The sequence below is a fragment of the Bos javanicus genome, chromosome 8 (assembly GCF_032452875.1).
Source record: "Bos javanicus breed banteng chromosome 8, ARS-OSU_banteng_1.0, whole genome shotgun sequence".
Classification (NCBI taxonomy): Eukaryota; Metazoa; Chordata; class Mammalia; order Artiodactyla; family Bovidae; genus Bos; species Bos javanicus.
The window spans coordinates 67722394-67745449 of record NC_083875.1 but is presented as its reverse complement, the minus strand read 5'-3'; the positions used below and the strand labels follow the sequence as shown (position 1 = coordinate 67745449).

At 42.7% G+C, this 23056-nt stretch overlaps 1 protein-coding gene across 2 annotated transcripts in view; it reads left to right on the top strand.

The window, feature by feature from the left end:
- SLC18A1 (solute carrier family 18 member A1) overlaps window positions 1–22670 on the top strand; it is a 49311-nt gene extending 26641 nt beyond the window's left edge. The window contains exons 11-16 of one of the 2 annotated variants that reach the window (XM_061425827.1): window positions 13024–13102; window positions 14057–14108; window positions 16889–16952; window positions 17237–17356; window positions 17580–17713; window positions 18984–22670. In XM_061425827.1, the coding sequence (XP_061281811.1) occupies window positions 13024–13102; window positions 14057–14108; window positions 16889–16952; window positions 17237–17356; window positions 17580–17713; window positions 18984–19097 (563 nt within the window). In that variant the 3' untranslated portion in view covers window positions 19098–22670. The remainder of the gene's footprint in view (window positions 1–13023; window positions 13103–14056; window positions 14109–16888; window positions 16953–17236; window positions 17357–17579; window positions 17714–18983) is intronic. The other variant, XM_061425828.1, reaches the window with a different exon arrangement.
- Window positions 22671–23056: the final 386 nt, after the last annotated feature.

Genomic DNA, 23056 nt, shown 5'->3' with positions numbered 1-23056 from the left:
GATACCCACATACCATGGGCTCCCCAGTCAACAATGATGTAATTGGCCATAAACATTAATTTCCCTGATTTAGCTCGACATTTATCTCAATAAACAGGAGTATATTTAAAGTCTTTATAAGTAAACCCCTTACATTTTAACTTTTCCTAGAGTTTTGGTAGTATTGACATGGTTTTTATAAAAGGACAGGACAGTAAACAGTCCAAGCAATGTGTAGAAGTTCCTTTTTGGGGGGCAGGACGAAAACCCATGTTTGTCGACTAACATTAATACATAATTTTGTTGGGCCCATGCATAAAGGAAGGATTTTATAGCCTAGAGAAATGTTAATTAGTCTTCCTTCTTTCTCAGCATGAGAGGGCCCCTCCAAGCTGCATGGAGGGGGCATATGTGTTGAGTGATTAGTGGATGTGATTGGTCCTATATCTGTCCATTCTATAACCTACAATAAAAAGGGGGTGTTAGGCCCCCCTATAAGCCCAATAAGTGTGATCAATCAGGTCAGCCTGAGCGGGGGAACAAAAGCAAGCAAAGCAAGCATCGTGACAAAAATATTTTCAGGATTCCGAGGCATTCCCTATTAAGAAATCAGGTTTTCAGCTTGATTAGTAAGGGTTTTTATCTGTCCCCAAGTAGGGAGATCATAAGGTCGATGACGTCAAGTGCGGCGTTTTTTGGAAATTTTTGAAGCCGCCATGGCTTATACTGGAATTTCTTCCTCCTGGGGTTTTTGTTGTTTCGTCTCTAGTTTGAATGTTGGGGGCCCCCTTAGGTCGAATCTTCTGAAGAGGAAGCCATGTGAGTTCATTGGATCCATCTGGAGAAACAGAAGCATTTCCCTTTCCCTGTAAGATTAGTTTCCTAGATTTCCATTGATTAGTTAACCCGTCTTGATACCAAATGGTCAGAGGAAGGGAGGTGTCCTTCAATGTCTTCAAATGTTTTTCTGCCTTGTCAAAATATCTCCTTGAGGTAAGTTTAAAAAATTTAAAACAAAGCTATATTAACAATAGTTATGGGCTTAAAGAATATATTGCTTTGGAATCTAGTAAAGTCTGCTCTGGAATCTAGTAAAGTCTGCTCTGGATAAGGAAGATAAAAGTGTTCACGTTCCTGTGTATTCCCCCTTATTTAATTTTTTATTTGTAGTCTCAGTGTGTAATGTGTTTATTTAACTATGCCTTGTGTTTGTGTGTTATAAGGAGTGTCTGTAGTCTGTTTAATAGAGAATGAATGTAAAAATTATTTGAACTGCTTAGAAATATAGGCAGGGTCATTGTCTGTTTTTATAGAATTAGGTGTTCTCATTATTGCAAAGTAAGGTAACAGGTGGGTTATAACATGTCGTGTAGTTTCACCTCGGAGAGGTGTGGCCCATGTAAAAGAATTTGTATAGATCGAGACAGGTAAGAAGGAAGAGGAAGAGAGTTCAGGGCAATGAGTTACATCCGTTTGACATAAGATTCTCTTTCATTTGTCATAAACCTTTTTTATATTTTTGTATTCATCATTTTATCTGCCATTTCTTGTATCTTTATTAAAAGCATATATCTTACTTTTCTTTAGCAACTATGAAGTGTCTTGTATATTAGCATTTTATAGATTGGTGAATATATTTATTATATTATATATTATAATATATACATATTTATTTTCTATATATATTTATATATATATTTATTAATAGTCTAAAATCTCTTTAGTTTTTCTGTAAGAAAAACTTTTTGTAAGAGGAAGTTAGTGTTCAGTAATTAATGTTTTAAAATCTTACTTTATTTGCAAATGACCTAGCAATTTAATAAACTTTTATCATTTAGTTTAGTACAATTCTAGAAATTTAAGTTACCCCAATCCTAAGAGATTATTTTTAGATAGATATTTTTTAAAATATAATTATTTTTAATAGGGTTTATCTAAAAGTTTTCATCTCATTTATATATTTATATATATATAAAGAGTTACTTTTTTGTTGACAAATTTAATTTTACCTTAAACCTAGGCATAATAAAAGTATTATACAATGTTGATGACTTATGACATGTCTTAATTATATTAGCAAATAATTATATTTATATTTAAATAAACATTATATTTAATATTGAATATTTTTTCAGTTCATGTGAACTTGAATTTAAATAGAGCTCATTAACTTCATATTATCCCAAAACAAAGACATACATTGAGACATAGATAATTTTAGATAGACAGACAGACATAGTTTTCCTCTTGAAATTTAAAATATCTTTTTGATATATATATATAATTTTTTTTTTTCCTGAGTTCCACCCATTTGTTTATGGCTGGAGTCACAGATAGAGTGGGCTGTGTATCCCAAGGACATGATAAGAGTTAATTTTAGGTTTTTTCTTAGGCCTGTTTTTGTTTCCCAGGCAGAATTGGAGCACCAAAAAAGTATTTTAACAAGTTAACCTTTTCTTAACTGCACGTGTAAGAAGAACCGGTTTTGCAATTTCAAAAAATATTTTATTTTAAACAGTTTTTTTCTGGAGTCTAAAGAATATCATGGCTACTCAGTGTCAAAAATATCATTTCTCCTTTTTGTAGTTACAGTATATTATTAATGATATATGCATGAGGGAATTGCTGTCACATTGGATGTAAAGTCTTGGCTACAAAATTTTGACAAATAGTAGGACTGTTAAGCATACCTTGAGATAACACAGTCTATTGAAATCTTTTATGAGGCCCGATGTGATTAGGAAAAAGGAGAGAGAAAGTGAATCTCTCGGTCTAAAGGGTGTAAAGGTATATTAAAAAAGCAATCTTGTAAATCAGTAATAATAATGTGCCAATTTTGAGGAATAGTAGTAGGTGATGGGATCCCTGGCTGTAATGCACCCATAGGTTTCATAGATGCATTAACTTTTCTAAGGTCTGTTAAGAGATGCCATTTGTTAGATTTCTTTTTTATAACAAAAATAGGAGCGTTCCAAGGAGAGCAAGATTCCTCAATATGTTTTAATTCTAATTGTGTGTCTATAAGTTCTTTAGCAGCCTGTAATTTTTCTTTCATAAGGGGCCATTGCTCTGTCCAAATAGGCTCGTCATTTTTCCAAGTTATTTTAATAATTGCTTTGTTTGTTAGATGAGCAGTGGTCATTAGGAAAAATGTGGAATGTATATCTGAGTTTGCCATTGTATAAGTCCCTTCCTATTAGATTAAGGGGTGCATCTATCACATAAAGTCTTAATGTTGCAGGCTGGCCTTTTGGTCCTTCATATGGGTAGATTTGAACATTTTGATAAATTTCTTGTACTTTGGTTTGAGAAATTCCTGCAATTTGGCAAGAGATTTTTTTGTATAGGCCAGGATTAGGGCCAGAAGTGTTTGGAAATAATAGTAATATTAATATTAGATCCAGTGTCGAGGAGACCAGAAAATCTTTTATCATTAATTTTTATATTTAAATTTGGTTGGGCATATTCAGGTACCAATGATATCCATAAGGATTGTTTTTGATCTGTACTGCCAAATCTGCCTGTCCATACATTATTAAAGAGTTAATAGAAATGTAAGGTAAAAGAAGTAATTGAGCAATTTTGTCCCCCTTTTTGAATTGTCATAGAATCTGAGATGACATCATAATTTGAATCTCTCCTTTATAATCTGAATCAATTATTCCAGGGTGAACAGTAATTCCTTTAGAAGTCAAACTAGATTGGCCAAGTAAAAGACTGAAGGTTTGTGGGGATAGGGGTCCAAAAAGTCCGGTAGGTTTTTTAGAAGGGACTGTTTGAGGGTAAAGGAAAAAATCATTTAAGGCTGGTATATCGACAGCAGTACTGCCAGATGTTGAGGGTTTGAGGGATTGAGGGAAAAGATAAAATTTGCCCCTGGTTTTTGTTGAAGGGGACCTGGGGGGTCCCCTGCTTGGAGTTTCCTGGAATAGGTTTTCTTTCAATATCAGATTTAGATTTACAATATTTGGCCAAGTGCATTCCTCTATGGCAGCGAGGGCAGATTCTTGGAAGTTTTTTATTAGCCTTCTTAGGGCAGTCCCTTTTCAAATGCTTTTTATCTCCACATGTAAAGCATCCTTCATTTCCCTTTCTAAAGGCAGCAGCCATTGTCTCAGCTAGCATTTGCATCTCTTGAGTTTCTGATCCTAGATTGCAACAAGCCTTCAAATAATCAATAATAGTCCCAGTCTCACGAATTGGAGCGATAGCTTTTTGACATTCCAGATTTGCATTCTCATAAGCAAGTAATTTCTCTAGCTCTTTTTTTGGTTTCTTATCCAATTACAGTACGGGAAATAGCAGTTTCTAATCTAGTTAATTGCACAATTGCACTCATCTCACACGCTAGTAAAGTAATGCTCAAAATTCTCCAAGCCAGGCTTCAGCAATATGTGAACTGTGAACTTCCTGATGTTCAAGCTGGTTTTAGAAAAGGCAGAGGAACCAGAGATCAAATTGCCAACATCTGCTGGATCATGGAAAAAGCAAAAGAGTTCCAGAAAAACATCTTTTCTGCTTTATTGACTATGCCAAGGCCTTTGACTGTGTGGATCACAATAAACTGTGGGAAATTCTGAAAGAGGTGGGAATACCAGACCACCTGATCTGCCTCTTGAGAAATTTGTATGCAGGTCAGGAAGCAACAGTTAGAACTGGACATGGAAGAACAGACTGGTTCCAAATAGGAAAAGGAGTTCGTCAAGGCTGTATACTGTCACCCTGTTTATTTAACTTATGCACAGAGTACATCATGAGAAACGCTGGACTGGAAGAAACACAAGCTGGAATCAAGATTGCCGGGAGAAATATCAATAACCTCAGATATGCAGATGACACCACCCTTATGGCAGAAAGTGAAGAGGAACTAAAAAGCCTCTTGATGAAAGTGAAAGTGGAGAGTGAAAAAGTTGGCTTAAAGCTCAACATTCAGAAAACGAAGATCATGGCATCCGGTCCCATCACTTCATGGGAAATAGATGGGGAAACAGTGGAAACAGTGTCAGACTTTATTTTTGGGGGCTCCAAAATCACTGCAGATGGTGACTGCAGCCATGAAATTAAAAGACGCTTATTCCTTGGAAAGAAAGTTATGACCAACCTAGATAGCATATTCAAAAGCAGAGACATTACTTTGCCAACAAAGGTTCATCTAGTCAAGGCTATGGTTTTTCCTGTGGTCATGTTTGGATGTGAGAGTTGGACTGTGAAGAAGGCTGAGCGCCGAAGAATTGATGCTTTTGAACTGTGGTGTTGGAGAAGACTCTTGAGAGTCCCTTGGACTGCAAGGAGATCCAACCAGTCCATTCTGAAGGAGATCAGCCCTGGGATTTCTTTGAAAGGAATGATGCTAAAGCTGAAACTCCAGTACTTTTGCCACCTCATGCAAAGACTTGACTCATTGGAAAAGACTCTGATGCTGGGAGGGATTGGGGGCAGGAGGAGAAGGGGACGACAGAGGATGAGATGGCTGGATGGCATCACTGACTCGATGGACGTGAGTCTGAGTGAACTCCGGGAGTTGGTGATGGACAGGGAGGCCTGGCGTGCTGCGATTCATGGGGTTGCAAAGAGTCGGACACGACTGAGCGACTGATCTGATCTGATCTGAATATTTTAGTGTAGCTACCTGTAGGCTCTTCTTGAGGAGTAATTCGATCCCAAGCTTCAAGGACCACTGTTTTTAATTGTTCATGCAACAAGGGAGGGCATTGTATTTGAGCTTCTATGGTATCAAATTGTCTGGCGTCAGTTAACATTTCAAAAGTAATTTGGTTTTGGGGAGTGCCAGCTCGAGCATTCTTGTTAGCATGATCTCTGGCTATATCATGAAACCACATTGTCCACTGAAGATATTCTCCTGGTTTAAGGTGAGCTTTTATTAAAGTTCACCAATCATAGGGAATAAAGTTTCCAATAGAAGATGCCACAACATTTAGAAGCTCTTTAGTAAAAGGCAAATGTAAGTCATACATAGTTACAGCCTTTTTCATTTGTTGCATGTAAAAAAGATTAATACCATCATATTGAGGTATTTTGTGCCCTTGAGCATCAGGATTTCTTCAAACTGGAAAGACGGAGAAACCATCAGTGTCAGAAACTTGTGATTGCAAAGCCAGTAGTTCAGAGAGCCTCTGTTGTGGAGGAGAGCAAGTAAGTGCTAATTTTTTGCAAATATGAATCTGTGTTAATGACTTATCATTATTATCTAAAAAAGTATTGCCGGTTTTGGTGTCAAAAGGTGTCTCAAGGAAGTCGTTGTTAGAATCATTAGGTTCTAGCAAAGGAGAGACTTTTGGATTTGTGCCTGCTGTCAGAGGAGGAGCATTTGGAGCATCTGAGGCAGGGCTTGTAGGAAAATTTTGAAATATTTTATATTGTTTTAATTGGGCTTTTTGTAAAGTTTTATCATTTAATTTATATTCATGTAATAAGTGTTCTGTCTGTTGTCGAATATTGGGAGGGCTAGAATTTACCTTGAAATGGCAGAATTACAGCTTTAATGAGAGCCCATAGGGGCCAGAAATCAATGGGAATATTTTTTCCTTGCCTGGCAGCTCATTCAACATTTTCTTTGACCCAGTGCCAAATTTCTAAATCAAAACTGCCTTTATCAGGGAACCAAGGATTACACTCAACCATTGTTTGAAAGCAAGCCTCTATTCATTGGCACGAAACCAAAAGTCCCTGAGCTTTAAACAAATAGTGAAGTAAAGTAGAGAAATGATGGGGCTTTCCAGCCATTTGACCTGTGTCTTAGTACTTACTGACCTCAATAGGTCCCGACCTCAATAAGTCTCTTGAGTCACTCTGTCAGAAATGCCACGTATGCCAGAGTCCCTGTTCTAGGCGCCACTTGTTGGGGTCCTTTAATGGACCGGAACCTGGTGGTCTGGAGTCGATGATAAGAAAGTGAAAGAGAGAGCCGGAGGGAGGGAAAGAGAGAGAGAGAAAGAAAGAAAGAAAGACATGGGGAACCAAGCTCTGATGGAGCAAAGGTGCTTCAATGATCTTTCTGTGAGTATATATAGGCTGTTGTACAAGAAATTTCTTTTGACAATGATAAAGATCAGAAAACCAAACGTACAACAACCGTTACCAAGGGAACAAGAGATTAATAATGGTCCCAGGTCAGGAGACAATCCATATCTCAAGAAAGAGGATCGAGACTAAGCAGTTTTGTCATAAAGAGAATGTTTACTGAAGGAAATTCAAGCCCATCTCACATAATGACCTCAGTCCTGGAAGCAGCTTGCTGTTCCACTGATAAGGAACAGAGGACTTATGAGAAACAGCACATAGGAATCCTCCTGTCAAACACTCCCTGATACCTATGCCCTCAGCCTCTTCTCTGAACACTTCTTTCATCTTCTTGCCCTAAGACCTAAATGTTTTCTGAGAACACCATTTTCCCACACTCCCATTGATGGAAGTTCTGGGGCTTCCCTGGTACTTTAGATGGTAAAGAATCCACCTGAAAGGCAGGAAACCCAGAAAGATCCCCTGGAGAAGGAAATGGCAAACCCACTCCAGTATTCTTGCCTGGAGAATCCCATGGACAGAGGAGACTGGTGGGTTACAGTGCATGGGGTCACAAATCATCAGACACAACTGAGCGACTAAGCACACACACACACACACACACACACACACACACACACACACATTCCTTCAGACTTGGCTTTCTTTTGCTGCTTCTAAGTCATTTCTTCCTCATTTTCCTTCAACTCTGATTCCCAGGGATTTCCCTGGTGGTCCAATGGTTAAGACTTTGTGCTTCTAAAGCCGTGGGGCAGAGGTTAGATAGATTCCTGGTCAGGGAACCAAGATCCCACTGGTTCATGCTGCCTGGTACAGCCTTGAAGAAAAAAAGACCCTGATTCCATTGAAGATCATGTCATCAGATTGTACCACCCCACCCCTCTTCATTGCAATTATCTACTGATCCCTGAGGTATCCCTTCTCTTTCATTAAATCCACCAACACCTGGTTCATATTCTTTTCACCTTTGCTCCTGTCACCACTTTTGACTTTAGTATCCAGGTGGCTAACTCTACCAACATCTCAGCCTATTCCTTAATCTACTTTCTTGCAATGATCTTCTCCTCTCCACCATAACCAATCAAAGTTTCTGTAATATGGACCTTGAAATCAACATTAATTGAAACACCTCTGAAATGTCAACTCCAGGTTATCACCTTCTGTATCCCCTGCTCGGGTCTTCTGATCAGTATCAGTTCAGTTGCTCAGTTGTGTCCGACTCTTTGTGACCCCATGGACTACAGCACGCCAGGCCTCCCTGTCCATCACCAACTCCAGCAGTTTACTCAAACTCATGTCCATTGAGTCGGTGATGCCATCCAACCATCTCATCCTCTGTCGTCTCCTTCTCCTCCCGCCTTCAATCTTTCCCAGCATCAGGGTCTTTTCAAATGAGTCAGCTCTTTGCATCAGGTGGCCAAAGTATTGGAGTTTCAGCTTCAACACCAGTCCTTCCAATGAATATTCAGGACTGATTTCCTTTAGGATGGACTGGTTGGATCTCCTTGCAGTCTAAGGGACTCTCAAGAGTCTTCTCCAATACCACCAGGGTATTAGGTCTTCTAATATCCTTATATTAACACATTTTGGCTACACTGAGATCAGCAGTCCATTCAGTTCTTTCTCGGTTTACATCACTATTCATGTGTTCACTTCTTTCTTATTTATTTATTGGCTGTGAGGCATGTGGGATCTTAGTTCTCCAGCTAGGGATTGAACTCATATCCTTGGCATCAGAAACACAGAGTCTTAATCTCCAGACCACCAGAGAAGTCCCTGCACTTCTTTCTTTACTAAGTTTGTAGTTCATATGATGAATCTGCATCCATCATTAATGTCACTCCTTTGAAAGCATTGTTAATGCCTTTGCCCCATCTGCTCTTCCTCTGGGATTGTCACATGAGAAGCCTTAAGTCTCGTTAAGTCTGTCTGGTTGCCCACTCCTTGCCTGCACCTGAGCAGTGAAATGGGGATATAGGAAAACACATACTTGGCTATTGGTCTCACCTTGTATCGATGGCCGTAAATCTAAAATTAAAAAAAAAAGAAAAGAAATGAAAAGTTTTTAAAGAGGACAAGAAAAAAAAAAAAAGGCCATGAATCTAAAGTGGGTTTTCACACTATCACATTTAAAATAATCTTTCTTTTAAGTCCCTAGTTTCATTCTTCGTACTTTCTGAAAGGACTGGCTTACACTATTCCATTCAAACCTCCTCCACATTCTCATCCCTTCACCTTCATCATTCTCAACTCCTAGTCATTCATTGAGGAAATAGAAGCAACAAAAAGGGACCTTGCATGTTCTCATCACTAGATATACTTACTTCCCTGGAGCTGTGTGCACATCTAGGGCCTTCTCTGTATGGTTGAAATGTTCCAACTCCTTTAGAGGCCAAACTTCTTTTTTCTTTCCTTTTCTTTTCCTTTCCCTTCTGGATTCCATCTCCTCTCATCTGTTTAACTAGCTACTATCACCTTTGCAATCACCTCCTCTTTTGTTAACTTGTAAAGGAAGGAGTCTCTGAAGGCTCAGACCATAGATGCATGTTCTCTCTCTGATCTTTCATGGGTCATCCCAGCCATTCTCCTGGCCTTAAGAATTGAATTGGTAGGGACTTCCTTGGTGATCCAGTGGCTGAGGCTCCACCCCACCAATGCAGGCAGCCCAGGTTTGATCCCTGGTCAGGTGGCTTCCCAGTTGGTGCTAGTGGTAAAGAATTTGCCTGTCAGTGCAGGAGATGTAAGAGACTCGGGTTAGATTCCTGGGTTGGGTAGATCCCCTGTAGAAGGAAATAGCAACCCACTCTAGTATCTTAGGGCTTCCCTGGGAGCTCAGAGGTTAAAGCGTCTGCCTGCAATGCAGGAGACCAGGGTTCAATCTCTGGGTTGGGAAGACCCCTGGAGAAAGAAACGGCAACCCATTCCAGTACTCTAGCCTGGAAAATCCCATGGACGGAGGAGCCTCAGTTCAGTTCAGTCGCTCAGTTGTGTCCGACTCTTTGCGACCCCATGAATCGCAGCACACCAGGCCTCCCTGTCCATCACCAACTCCCGGAATTCACCCAGACTCACATCCATCGAGTCAGTGATGCCATCCAGCCATCTCATCCTCTGTCGTCCCCTTCTCCTCCTGCCCCCAATCCCTCCCAGCATCAGAGTCTTTTCCAATGAGTCAACTCTTTGCATGAGGTGGCCAAAGTACTGGAGTTTCAGCTTTAGCATCATTCCTTCCAAAGAAATCCCAGGGCTGATCTCCTTCAGAATGGACTGGTTGGATCTCCTTGCAGTCCAAGGGACTCTCAAGAGTCTTCTCCAACACCACAGTTCAAAAGCATCAATTCTTTGGCACTCAGCCTTCTTCACAGTCCAACTCTCACATCCATACATGACCACAGGAAAAACCACAGCCTTGACTAGACGAACCTTTGTTGGTAAAGTAATGTCTCTGCTTTTGAATATGCTATCTAGGTTGGTCATAATTTTCCTTTCAAGGAGGAACTGTCTTTTAATTTCATGGCTGCAGTCACCATCTGCAGTGATTTTGGAGCCCCCAAAAATAAAGTCTGACACTGTTTCCACTGTTTCTCCATCTATTTCCCATGAAGTGATGGGACCGGATGCCATGATCTTCGTTTTCTGAATGTTGAGCTTTAAGCCAACTTTTTCAGTCTCCACTTTCACTTTCATCAAGAGGCTTTTTAGTTCCTCTTCACTTTCTGCCATAAGGGTGGTGTCGTCTGCATATCTGAGGTTATTGATATTTCTCCCGGCAATCTTGATTCCAGCTTGTGTTTCTTCCAGTCCAGCGTTTCTCATGATGTACTCTGCATAGAAGTTAAATAAGCAGGGTGACAATATATAGCCTTGACGTACTCATTTTCCTATGGTAGGCTGCAATCCATGGGGTCGCAAAGAGTTGGACACGACTGAGCAACTTCACTTTCACATGGATGGAGGACCCTGAAGGGCTACAGTCCATGGGGTTGCAAAGAGTCTGACACAACTGAGTACACGAACACAAGCACAGGGAACTCGATCCCACAGCTGCAACTAAAGATAGTGTGTACCGCAGCGAAGATGTCCCATCGCAAAACCAAGACCCAACGCAGACAAATAAATAAATATTAAAAAAAGAAAACTAATTTATAATCCAATTAGTTGAACCCTTTTATTTTTCTTTAGTATCTCTCTTCAGAACTGGAGACTTGTCCATTCAATAAGCCTCCTCCTATTTGCATTAGGTGTTTTTGTTTGTTTTTCCTGCTAAAAAAAACCTGTTTTGGTTATTCAGTTCTCAGTTTAAATACTACCTCCTCAAAGGAGTCTTCCCTAACCCCCTGAATCTACGTTATCCCTTATTCCTGGTCACTCTTGCATATCACCACTTTAAACTTTCTTCACAGAACTTATCACTGTCTAAGTCATCTTTTTTCATTTATTTATTTACTTGTTTGTTGTCTATCTCCCTCCCTTGGAATGTAAGCTCCCTGGAGGCTAGGATTTTGTCTATTTTATTCACTCTTCTAATCCTGGTTCCTGGAATACCTGCTACATAGTAAAAGCTCATTTAAAATACTGAAAAAATGAAATAAAAAATAAGACTCATCAGAGAGGGTAAATTTCCCATGGTCACAGAGTGGTTAAGCCACAGTTTGAACCCAGCAGCAAAGCCCATGCTCCAGGGTGCTTGACTCTATTTTCACAAAAAACAATGGGACAAGGGCTTCAGTTTACAATATTCTTTAACATTTATTAATATCTAATTTGCTTCTTCATGTAATCTAGTGTGATAGAACCACAGCTTTGTGTTTACTGGATGTGGATACCAAAGACCAGAAAGGTTTAGTAACTTATTCAAAGTCACCATCAGAGGGAATTCCCTGGCTGTCCAGTGCTGGACCAGGACTCCATGTTTCCACTGCAGAGGGCATGGGTTCAGTCCCTGATTGGGGAACTAAGTTTCCACAAGCTGTGTGGTGTGGCCAAAAATAAAAGGCACTGTTAGAGCAAGAGAAGAGCAGGTAAATAATAAGGCAGAAATTTTACTTCCCAGGAAGTAAGTACTGTATGTCTTTCTCTAAAGCTCATGCTCTTATGCTGATAATCACGGGTATTTTATACATGAGAATGGCTCAGCAAAGTCATTCATCAGGAAGTCTAAGAGGGGAGCTAGAGGGGGAAGTGACGTTAAATGTGTTTGTTCAGTCGCTAAGTTGGTTTAACTCTGCGACTAAACCAGAGTTGGTTAAACTCTGGTTTAACCTTATGGACTGCAGCATGCCAGTCTTCCCTGTCCTTCATTGTTTCTCAAAGTTTACTCAAACTCATCTCCATTGAGTTGGTAGTGCCATCCAACCGTCTCATCCTCTGTCATCCCCTTCTCCTCCTGCCCTCATTCTTTCCCAGCATCAGGGTTTTTTCCAATGAGTCAGTTCTTCACATCAGGTGGTCAAAGTATTGGAGCTTCAGCATCAGTACTTCCAATGAGTATTCAGGGGGTTGATATCCTTTAGGATTGATTGATTCGATCTCCCTACAGTCCAAGGGACTCTAAAGAGTCTTCTCCAGTACCACAATTTGATAGTATCAATTCTTCAGTGCTCAGCCTTCTTTATGGTCCAGCTCTCACATCTGTACATGACTACTGAAAAAACCATAGCTTTGACTATATGGACCTTAGTCAGCAAAGTGATGTCTCTGCTTTTTAATACACTGTCTAGGTTTGTCATAGCTTTTCTTCCAAGGAGCAAGTGTCTTTTAATTTCCTAGCTGAAGTCACTGTCTGCAGTGATTTTGGAGCCCAAGAAAATCTAAACAAAGCCCTGCTCTTGAGGACAGCAGAGGCCTGGGAGCCCTATGTCATCTGCTCTGGGTTTGCACAGGGATCTCTAACCCACAAAACAATGGTTTGGGATCCTTGAAGGTAATGGGGAGACTTCACTGTCTTGTAAGACCCAAGATGTTTCAGAGCAGCCTAAGGTGAGGACCTGTGTCTTTCTGCAGGTCTAGCCTTCTTGCCCGCCAGTGTGTCCTACCTCATTGGCACCAGCCTCTTTGGTGTGCTGGCCAACAAGATGGGTCGGTATGTAGCCTGGGGATCTGGGAAAAGTCAGATGGGAGAGTCTTCTGAGGTGTTTCCTGCACCTGGGATGATGGATGATAGCTTGTCTGAGGTTGAAAATTTAGAACAAGTACCGGCAGATGCTTGTTCTAAGGGTGGGAATGGATAGCTGGTGAGGGCAGTATAGAAAAAGGATTGGTCCTGAGCTTGTTGCTATGGAAGATGCAGTGAATATATAAGGGGCAACCTTTACTTTCCAGATGTTTGTTGTCCAGTTGAAGAGATAAAATAAACTCCACAGAGAACAGGTATGGAGAAAACAGTACCCAGAGACAGGTGGTTATCAAACTGCCTTCCATGGAGCCCCAGGGAACTCTCCAAAGGCCACCAAGTATAAAAAGGGTTGGGGGCTAAGAGGTATAAGTCTGAATTTCTTTCCTCCAACTACAATGAGAACAGCTTTAATTTTACCTTTGGAGTGTGATATAAAAATTTGAAAAGTAATTTTAAAAGCATTTCCATAGGAAATCAGAGAAGGAAGGACGTTTGGTGTGTTTTTGTGGTTTTTGAGATGGACCCTGAAGACCAGATAGAATATGTATCGATGAGAGATATAGGCTGAGTTAAGCAACAGCAACATTAAGTTAGAGCATTGTTCCCAAGGGTAAAGGACCTTCTGAGTCAACTGATTCCTCTTCTAAGGGAAGGAAGACCATGTCTCATTGCTCCTTGTCTGCTTCTACTCTGGGAAGAGGTGTGGAGCCAGGGAAGAGATGAGGGGTGAATAAGGGACTGGGGAAGGGCTCACCTGAGTACAAACTGGTCCTGTAGAGATGTGTTTATCTTCTCGCATCCCAACGGGTTCCTGGAATTAGGGATAGCAGGACTGGCCGTGAGTTGGTGATGGGTAGCAAGTGGAAGGAATCTCAACCCTTAGGCGCTATTTGAAAAATGCTCTTTTTTTTTTTTTTTTAGGTGGCTGTGCTCCCTGATTGGGATGTTGGTAGTAGGTACCAGCTTACTTTGTGTAAGTATAATAAGGTCTTTTGGGGAGAGTCAAAGGGTGGGGAGAGTGTCAGACACTTAAAGACAACTTTCCTTTGAAATGAGCAGAGGATTGACTTGGCAAGGACTGTCAGAAAGACTGTTTCTGTGTAGGTAGGAATTTACCCCTGGGGGAGATGCTATGCCATCCCACTGAAAGGAGGTGGGGAAGGAGAGGGAGAGGGCAATAGGGGCAGCTGAAGACAGAAATCTGAGGCTTTATGGATGGCCACATGAAGCAATGGGCTTCTCAGGTGGCACTAGTGGTAAGAGAACCTGCCTGCCAATGCAGGAGATGAGAGAGATGGGAGTTCGATCCCTGGGTCAGGAAGATCTCCTGGAGGAGGAAGTGGAAACCCATTCCAGTATTCTTGCCTGTAGAATCTCGTGGATGGAAGAGCCTGGTGGGCTACAGTCCACAGGGTCACACAGAGTCGGACATGACTGAAGTGACTTAGCATGCATGCACGTGAAGCAATACACGTTGGCATCTATTTCTGGGGTCTGTGCTGCTGCTGCTGCTAAGTCGCTTCAGTCGTGTCCGACTCTGTGCGACCCCATAGACGGCAGCCCCCCAGGCTCCCCCGTCCCTGGGATTCTCCAGGCAAGAACACTGGAGTGGGTTGCCATTTCCTTCTCCAATGCATGAAAGTGAAAAGTGAAAGTGAAGTCGCGCAGTCGTGTCTGACTCTTAGCGACCCCATGGACTGCAGCCCACCAGGCTCCTCTATCCATGGGACTCTCCAGGTAAGAGTACTGGAGTGGGGTCTGTAGAATGGTGCATTTTATGCCTTCACTTACATACCTCACAGTGACAGGATCCTAGGAGCCACTAGAGGAACCATTATCTGTGCTTCCATCTGTAGCACCAGAGTGTTTGGTAGAGGAAGAAAGAAAGGCTTTTCTATTTCCAGAAGTCCCCTCCAAGCCCTCTAAACCTACATTTTCTCCTCTCCAGCATGGAGATCAGAAGCACCCTTGCCTCCTAGGCTTGAGGGGGAATGAAATGGCCGCAAAGCCCTGAGTACAGTGCTCAAGAAAGGCAGGAAGTCCTGATCTGGGGCTGGGTCCAGTCCCAGCTTGGCCATTTGTTGCTCATGTGACTCTGAGTTCATTACATCACCTCCCTTGGCTCAGCATCCACATCTGTGTACAGGGGATCCTGATGCCATTTCGAAGGATTACCCAGACCAAAACTGCAGTGGTGCCTGGCTCATAGGGAGCCCACTGTGAATCTTAACCAGTACTAGTAATAAAATAGAAATATCCCCCATGGGCTTCCCTTGTGGCTCAGTGATAAAGAATCCTCCTGCCAATCCAGGAGACGTGGCTCGATCCCTGGTCTGGGAAGATCCCATATGCTGTGGAGCAACTAAGCCCATGTGCCACAACTATTGAAGCCTGCATGCTTAGAGCCTGTGCTCCACAAGAGAAGCCACCACAGTGAGAAGCCCACACACTGCAATGAAGAATAGCCACTGCTCACTGTAACTAGAGGGAAAAAAAAGCCCACTTGGCAACAAAGACCTAGCACATCAGTCAATAAATAAAATTTAAAAAGAAATAATTAAAAAAATTAATTCATTCCTAAGACCCTGTTTTTAGCTGGTGACATCTAAATGGTATGTAAAACCTCTCAGGGGTGAGTATGCTAGTGTAGCAGGTGCGGGAGACAAATGCCCAGGGAGGGAGGTAAGGACCCAGCAAAAGAGGAAAACAAGGCTTCCGTTGGGGATCGGGAGGGTAAGAGAATGATGTCACAAGCCGCTGAAGCAGCGACACAAACCACGCCACCCGCCCCTCTAGCTGTGGGTAATCGGTTGTTGGCGACTCTTTGTCTTCTTGGTCAACTGGCTTCAAGTCAGGGTTTTACTAAAACCTCTGTATGCTTCTCTACTTCTGCCTTGCAAATAGATTCACCTGTACCATTTTTCTAGATTCCACATATATGCGTTAATATATAGTATTTGTTTTTCTCTTTCTGACCTACTTCACTCTGTATGACAGACTCTAGGTCCAGAAACACAGACACAGACAGGGGTGGGGATGGGGGGAAGGGAAGGTGGGATGAATTAAGAGATTGGAGTCGACATATATACACTACTGTGTGTAAAATAGCTAGCTAGTGAGAAGCTCCTGTATAGCACAGGGAGCTCAGCTCAGTGCTCTATGATGATCTAGAGGGGTGGGGTGGGGAGGTGAGGGGAGGGAGGTGCAAGAGAGAGAGGATGTATGTATGCATATGGCTGATTCAGTTCATTGTACAGAAGAAACTAACATAACACTGTAAAGCAAGTATACACCAATTAAAAAAAAGATATAAAATATAAAAAAATAATACCACCACCACCTGTGGATGATACTGCAGATAGAAGAGAGAGGAAACTCCACTCTTGGTATAATGAGGACAGAAGTGTGTGTCTGGGTGGAGTGGGTAGAGCAAGGGGAGGGAGAGTCCATGGGCCACTCATTGCTGTGACTCCAGGGTCAAACCTGAGGTTCACACTTAATCTCACTGCTTATGTTCTGAAACTCTTGATGGGACATTGAACCCAAATGGCACCAGTTTAGATTTCATCTCTGTAAATGGAAGTAAAGATTCTTTTTCATCAGAGGTGTAAGAATCAAGAGATAACACACGTGGCACATTGTACCTGGTTGATAAATGCGTTTCATAGGAAAACCTTTGTTTTTGTGTTGTCCCACCTGACCCCCCCTTCCCCCACCGGATTCCTGATAATTCTTCCTCCTTTCCTCCTGCAGGTTCCTCTGGCTCATGATATTTTTGGTCTCATTGGCCCCAATGCAGGGCTTGGCATTTCCATAGGTAAGAAGTACCCTTAAAGGAGACCGGAAGCCCCTGAATGTTGGCTCGAGATCAGATCAGATCAGAGGGGGTACATGGAAAGGCAGGGGGGATAGGATAGCAGCCTGCAGGGGTGTTGAGAGACAGGCTCATGACTCCTGGTGGGTATGGGTGTCAGTGAAGAGGGAGGACAGACAGCAGGCAGAGAGAGTGGAGTAAAGCACAAGGGGTGGAAGGGGATGTTACAGACAGGGAGGGGGCTGTGTGTAGGACTCATGGCCGTGCCCTACTTGCTCTGACCACAGGCATGGTGGATTCCTCTATGATGCCCATCATGGGACACTTGGTGGACCTGCGCCATGCCCCAGTCTATGGCAGTGTCTATGCCATCGCTGATGTGGCTTTTTGCTTGGGCTTTGCAGTAGGTATGTTGGCAGAGAAACAGGAGAACACCAGGACGTGGTAACCCAAATCTCCCTTTATGGGCTGTTTACCTGCTCATAAAGTGGAGCCAAGAGGCTAGTCCTCCTAGGGTTCTGAGATATTTGGCCCTGGGGCATCCTCTGGGTCACCTTTGGCCCCTAGCATGGTGTCCTCCAAGCGATCAAGAATCAATAGATGCTTGCAGATTTGCTTTATTCCTCACAGGTCCATCCACCGGGGGTGCCATTGTGCGGGCCATTGGCTTCCCCTGGCTCATGGTCATCACTGGGGTCACTGACATCATCTACGCTCCTCTCTGCTACTACTTGAGGAGCCCCCCTGCCAAGGAGGAGAAGCTTGTAAGGGGCTCTCACTACTGCTGAAAAAATAATTTGTTTCTTTCATGCCTCTCTCGTTCCTTTTAATCCTGTGCTTCTTTTTTAATATATCTGTTTTTATTTATTTATTTGACTGTGCTAGGTCTTAGCTGTGGCATACGGGACCTTAGTTGTGGCATATGGAATCTAGTTCCATGACCAGGGATTAAACCCAGGCCCCCTGCTTTGGGAGTGCTGAGTCTTAACCACTGGACCACCTGGGAAATCCCTATCTTGTGCTCCTATTTCCTCCATCTTTGACAGGCTCTCTGCTTTGCCATGTTTTCTGATTCCCCTTTCATCTCTATCTTTCCTTTGTCCCCTTCCTTACTTTTTCCTTCTCTACACAACCACTTTCTCTCTTACACTGGTCAGTTAGAAAGGGTCCTAAGTACAGAAGGAAAATGGGAGGCTTGTGATGCGTTGGGGTCAAGGACCATCAAAGGCATCATGTGCTTGCAGTACTTACTAGCAAAGTGTGAATTGCCAACTCATGCCCACAACATGGACAGAATTCCACTGGGCACATTCATGCATTCATTCATTCACTCACATCTGTCATTATCCTTATCAGGTCTTTTCCTAGAGTACCAACAGCCCAGGGGAGAGAACCACAACAGATTATTTTAGTTAATAGATACTTTCTTCTTACTGCAGCAGGAGCACCTTGAGGGTCTGGGTGGGTTGGGGGCAGAAGTGTGTGCTGCATGCTAAGTCACTTCAGTCATGTCTGACTCTTTGCAACCCATGGACTGTAGCCTGCCAGGCTCCTCTGTCCATGGGATTCTCCAGGCAAGAATACTGGAGTGTGTTGCCATCCCCTCCTCCAGGGGATCTTCCTGACCCAGGGATTGAACCCGTGTCTCTTACATCTCCTGCATTGGCAGGCGGGTTCTTTATCACTAGTGCCACCTGGTAAGCCCAAGGGTGTGGATATGGAGGCTGCTTAAAGGAACAGAAAGACAGGAAAGTCCGATGAGGGGTGATGCCCATTTCAGCTGGCTCCCAGCTATAGCCTGTGCTACTGCTATTAGGATTCAATGAAAAGCTTATCAGATGATTGTCTTGACCAGCATGGTTCCACCTGGTGCTTTGGGTGGACTGTGCACATATAGGAAGCAGAACGAGGGTCCTTTTCTGGTTCCTTGAGTCTTTTCTGAGCAGCCCTAGACTTGGATGAGCTAGTTTGAGAGGGGGAAGGGGAAGCTGGTGAGAGATGGGCAGTGATTTCTCTTCCTGCTTCTTGCTGCAGGCAGTTCTGAGCCAGGACTGCCCCATGGAGACCCGGATGTATGCAGCCGAGAAGCACACAAGGCAGTTTCCTCTGGGGGAGGACAGCGATGAGGAGCCTGGCTGTGAGGAGTAGCTGCAGAAACCAGCCCCTGGACCTTGTCGCATGAGGCTCAGACTTCAGTGACCACTTTGTTCCTGGACCTAGATCACCACGGACTGTTCAATAAGCTTCACTTCTATCTCCCCTGATGTCTCCTTTCCTCCCCTCCCATGGGTGCTGTCCCCAGGTTCTCTCTTCTCCTGTGTCACTCACAGCTCTCCCTCTAAGCTTTGATGCCTCAGCTGGCCCACCTTTGATGGGAAGACAGAATGCTGTTTCTTCCTTGGCTTCTGTAAGGCTGTGATGGGTTCTGCAAGGAGTGACTCATTTCATGGAGGCGGCAGTGAGCATTGTGTTCCCTGAAACCAGCGGGGTGGCTGACAAACCTCATTTCATCTGTTATCTGATTTTCTCTGGCAACTTCCCAACAGTCTATAAGAGTTTTGTTCTCTGTTCCTCGAAGTGGTCTTCCCTGAGTTTCCCTAGATGAGTTAAAGCATCCTTAACCCTGTACTGCTGCTACACGGCCAACTTAGGACATCCTTTGGCTGTTTTTTTCCAAGCTGAGGGTTTTCTCTGTGGCCAGACCTACAACTGCTGAAATCAGTCTGTCTTCAGTGACAGGAGGGCTCCTATATTCTTCATTACCAAGGGGAACTGGAAAAAATCTGCTTCTCTTATGCTTGAGTTACTGACATTCTCATGATGTCCCCTGTGGGCTTTGTCTGCCTTACCTTAAATTTCTTAGATTCTGAGAAATAAATATAAGAGGAGAGAAAATGCGATTTCATGGGAAGAAGTAAAGCAGCTGTGCTAAAATCCCTTCCAACGGTGGGTTTCCTAACACAAGGATTATAATAAGGCATTGTTCACATTTGCTAATGACTAAATTATTCCCTAATGCAGACATGGCAAACTTTTATAGCATAGGAGAGTGTGGATGGAAATATAGTAGGTCCTATAAATATTTTGACATTTAGCAAAAATTTTTTTGAAATAGTTGCTAAAACATAAGATTTCAAAGAGATGGGAGACACAGCAGTTACCTTCAAGTAGCTTCCTATCCCTTTAGGCAAACTGGATATATGTGTATGTGCTCAGTCACTCAATTGTGCTCAACTCTTTGCAACCCCATGGGCTGAAGCCCGCCAGGCTCCTCGGTCCTTGGGATTTCCTAAGCAAGAATACCGGAGCGGGTTGCCTTTTCTCCACTACAGGATCATCCTGACCCAGGGATCAAACCCACATCTCTTGTGTCTGTCTCCTGCATTGGCAGGCAGATTCTTTGCCACTAGTGCCACTTGGGAAGCTCCAAAGTGGGTATACACCAAATAAAAATGATCAGCGCTGCAAGTTTGTATATACTCTATATTCCAGAATAAAGAGGCAGGGATGCTCATGGTCTGGGTGGGGAATAATGGTGGAGATGGAGGCAGAGGCAGGAATGGAAAGACCCACAGGCACAGACTTGGGGTTCCTGGATGTTAGATTGGGGATGATCAGACTTTACTCTGGAATGGTGCCTGGCTTTGATGATGGAACTCCTCTGCAAGAGTTTGGTGGGTTTAGTGCAAGCCCTGAATCATCAGAGCACATTCCAGCTGAACCTCAATGAATTCGTACCACTTGGACAATGGGTATGCGATTTATGGATGTGTTTTTAGGGAGTTGGCATTAACTAGACTTACTTGATTTGCAAAACCCCACTTATATCATCATACTTATATCAACATTTAGTCAGGATGATATTATCTCAGATTTTGAAGGAGCTCAAAGATAAGATTAGAAAAAAAAATATGGAATCTGAGACTGCAAATTTAGACTGAGTGTGTGGCCACTGTGACTCTTATACAAGGTGGGAGTGGAATAGGGTAGGGTGTGGAGGCATCAGGGGCACTGACAGTGGTGTGTGCGTGCATGTGTGCTAAGTCGCTTCAGTCGCGTCCGACTCTGTGACCTCATGGACTGTAGACCACTAGGCTCCTCTGTCCATGGGATTCTCCAGGCAAGAATACTGAAGTGGGTTGCCATGCCCTCCTCCAGGGGATCTTCCAGACCCAGGGGTCGAACCCAGGTCTCCTGCATTGCAAGCAGATTCTTTATCATTTGAGCCACCAGGGAAGCATGACAACAATACACTGCTGATTCTCACATCCACAAGGAGGACAATTTATAATGAAGGACAGGCTTGTTACAGAAATTGTTCACACATTAAAGAAATAAGAAAAAAAAAGAAATAGGAAGAGTTTTAAAAGGAGTAATCCATCTTTAACTTGCCAGTTAACATTTAGCAATTTAAAACACATTTAAGGAAAAACAATGGATGCAGTTTAGTCAGTCTTTCAAAATAATGTTGATAAGAGTCAACACCAAACACTACAAAGTAAGTCAGGACACGTTTTTTTTTTTTTTAATTATAGGTCAGAAATAGGTAAAAATAATATAGCCTATATATGGAAGATTATTTAAAAAAAGAGAATCCCATAAAAATAGAAAATGAATTAGTCTTTATTAATGCTTTTACAAGTGATATTAGGAAAAGAATTCATGGTAGATGTTCACATTCACAGGTGACACTAAATTCTTTTAAAAATGAAAATACCAACCCAGCAAAAATGAGCAATAAGAAGTTTTTTTTGTTTGGTTTTTAGTTTGGGGTGGTGGTTGTGTGTGTGTGTGTGTGTGTGTGTGTGTGTAAGTAGCATAAAGTTTAGACGGCCTCTACCATGGCAAGGTTGAAGAGTCTTATGAAAGGGAGGAGCTGCAGAGGCAGAGACTATAAACATATTTATAGGGTGAGAAGCTCAAACTACCAATTAGATGCAACAAAGGAGACAGTGGAACTCAAACTATTGTGCTCAATTTGTTGTTTAGTCACTAAGTCATGTCTGACTCTCTGCGATCCCATGGACTGTAGCAAGCCAGGCTTCCCTGTCCTTCACTATCTCCTGGAATTTGCTTAAATTCATGTCCATTGAATCAGTGATGCTATCCAATCACCAACAGGGCAGAAAAATACTGGGTTTCTCAGAGTGTTGGAAACAAATCAGGCGATATTTTATCTGCAAAGTACAAAAACTGAGTGGAAGCCAGAGCTCCACAAATTAAGGCAGGAACTGTGAAGTGGGAGAAAATACAGAAGGGGCACATGAGAGGATAGACGAGTGGCAGGGAGAGTGGTGTGAAGAGAGACAGGAACTTTCTTCTAGGGAGGGACCAAACCCAAAGGGTAGTCAGTGAAAGAGCTAAAACTTTTAAGAGAGACCCCGTCTGGGTGGCCATTGAGTCTCAGAACACTTCTATAAAGGGCTATTTCAAATACACTATAGAGGGCTTCTCTGGTGGTCCAGTGGTTAAGAGTTCGGCTTGCAGTGCAGAGGACACCCGTTCAGTTCCTGGTCCAGGAAGATCCCACATACTGAGAAGCAACTAGGCCCAAGTGCCACAATGACTGAGCCCCCAGGCCTAGAGCCCGTGCTCAGAAACAAGAGAAAACATTGCAATGAGAAGCCTGTGCACCACAACTGGAGAGTAATCCCTTCACAGCAACAAAGACCCAGAGCAGCCAAAAATAATAAATAAATTAAAATTATTAAAAAAAAAAAAGCACTACAGAGCTTAAGGCAAGAGTTAATATTGGAGAATATTATCCCCACTCAGTTGTTTTACTTTATGGAGTATCATAACTCCAAGATATAGCCCAAACCGAAAAAAATAAATTTTCTAGGAAAATTTAAGTGTTTCTGGAGGCAACCCTATAATGCTCATGTAAGTCAATTCTCTGAGGCTGACCTGAAGAAAGGGTAACATAGTCCTTCCATACAGCATTCCTGGGTGGCCTGAATCTGTCTCTGTCATCTCCAATACCTGTTGGTCCTTCACCTGTAGACTGAGCTTTGTGGGTGATGCACCAGGGTCGCTGTATCACACCAACTAGTCATGCTGAGTTCACTTGTACCGTGTTGCTGAGAGGAGCACAACTGTCTCTGGAA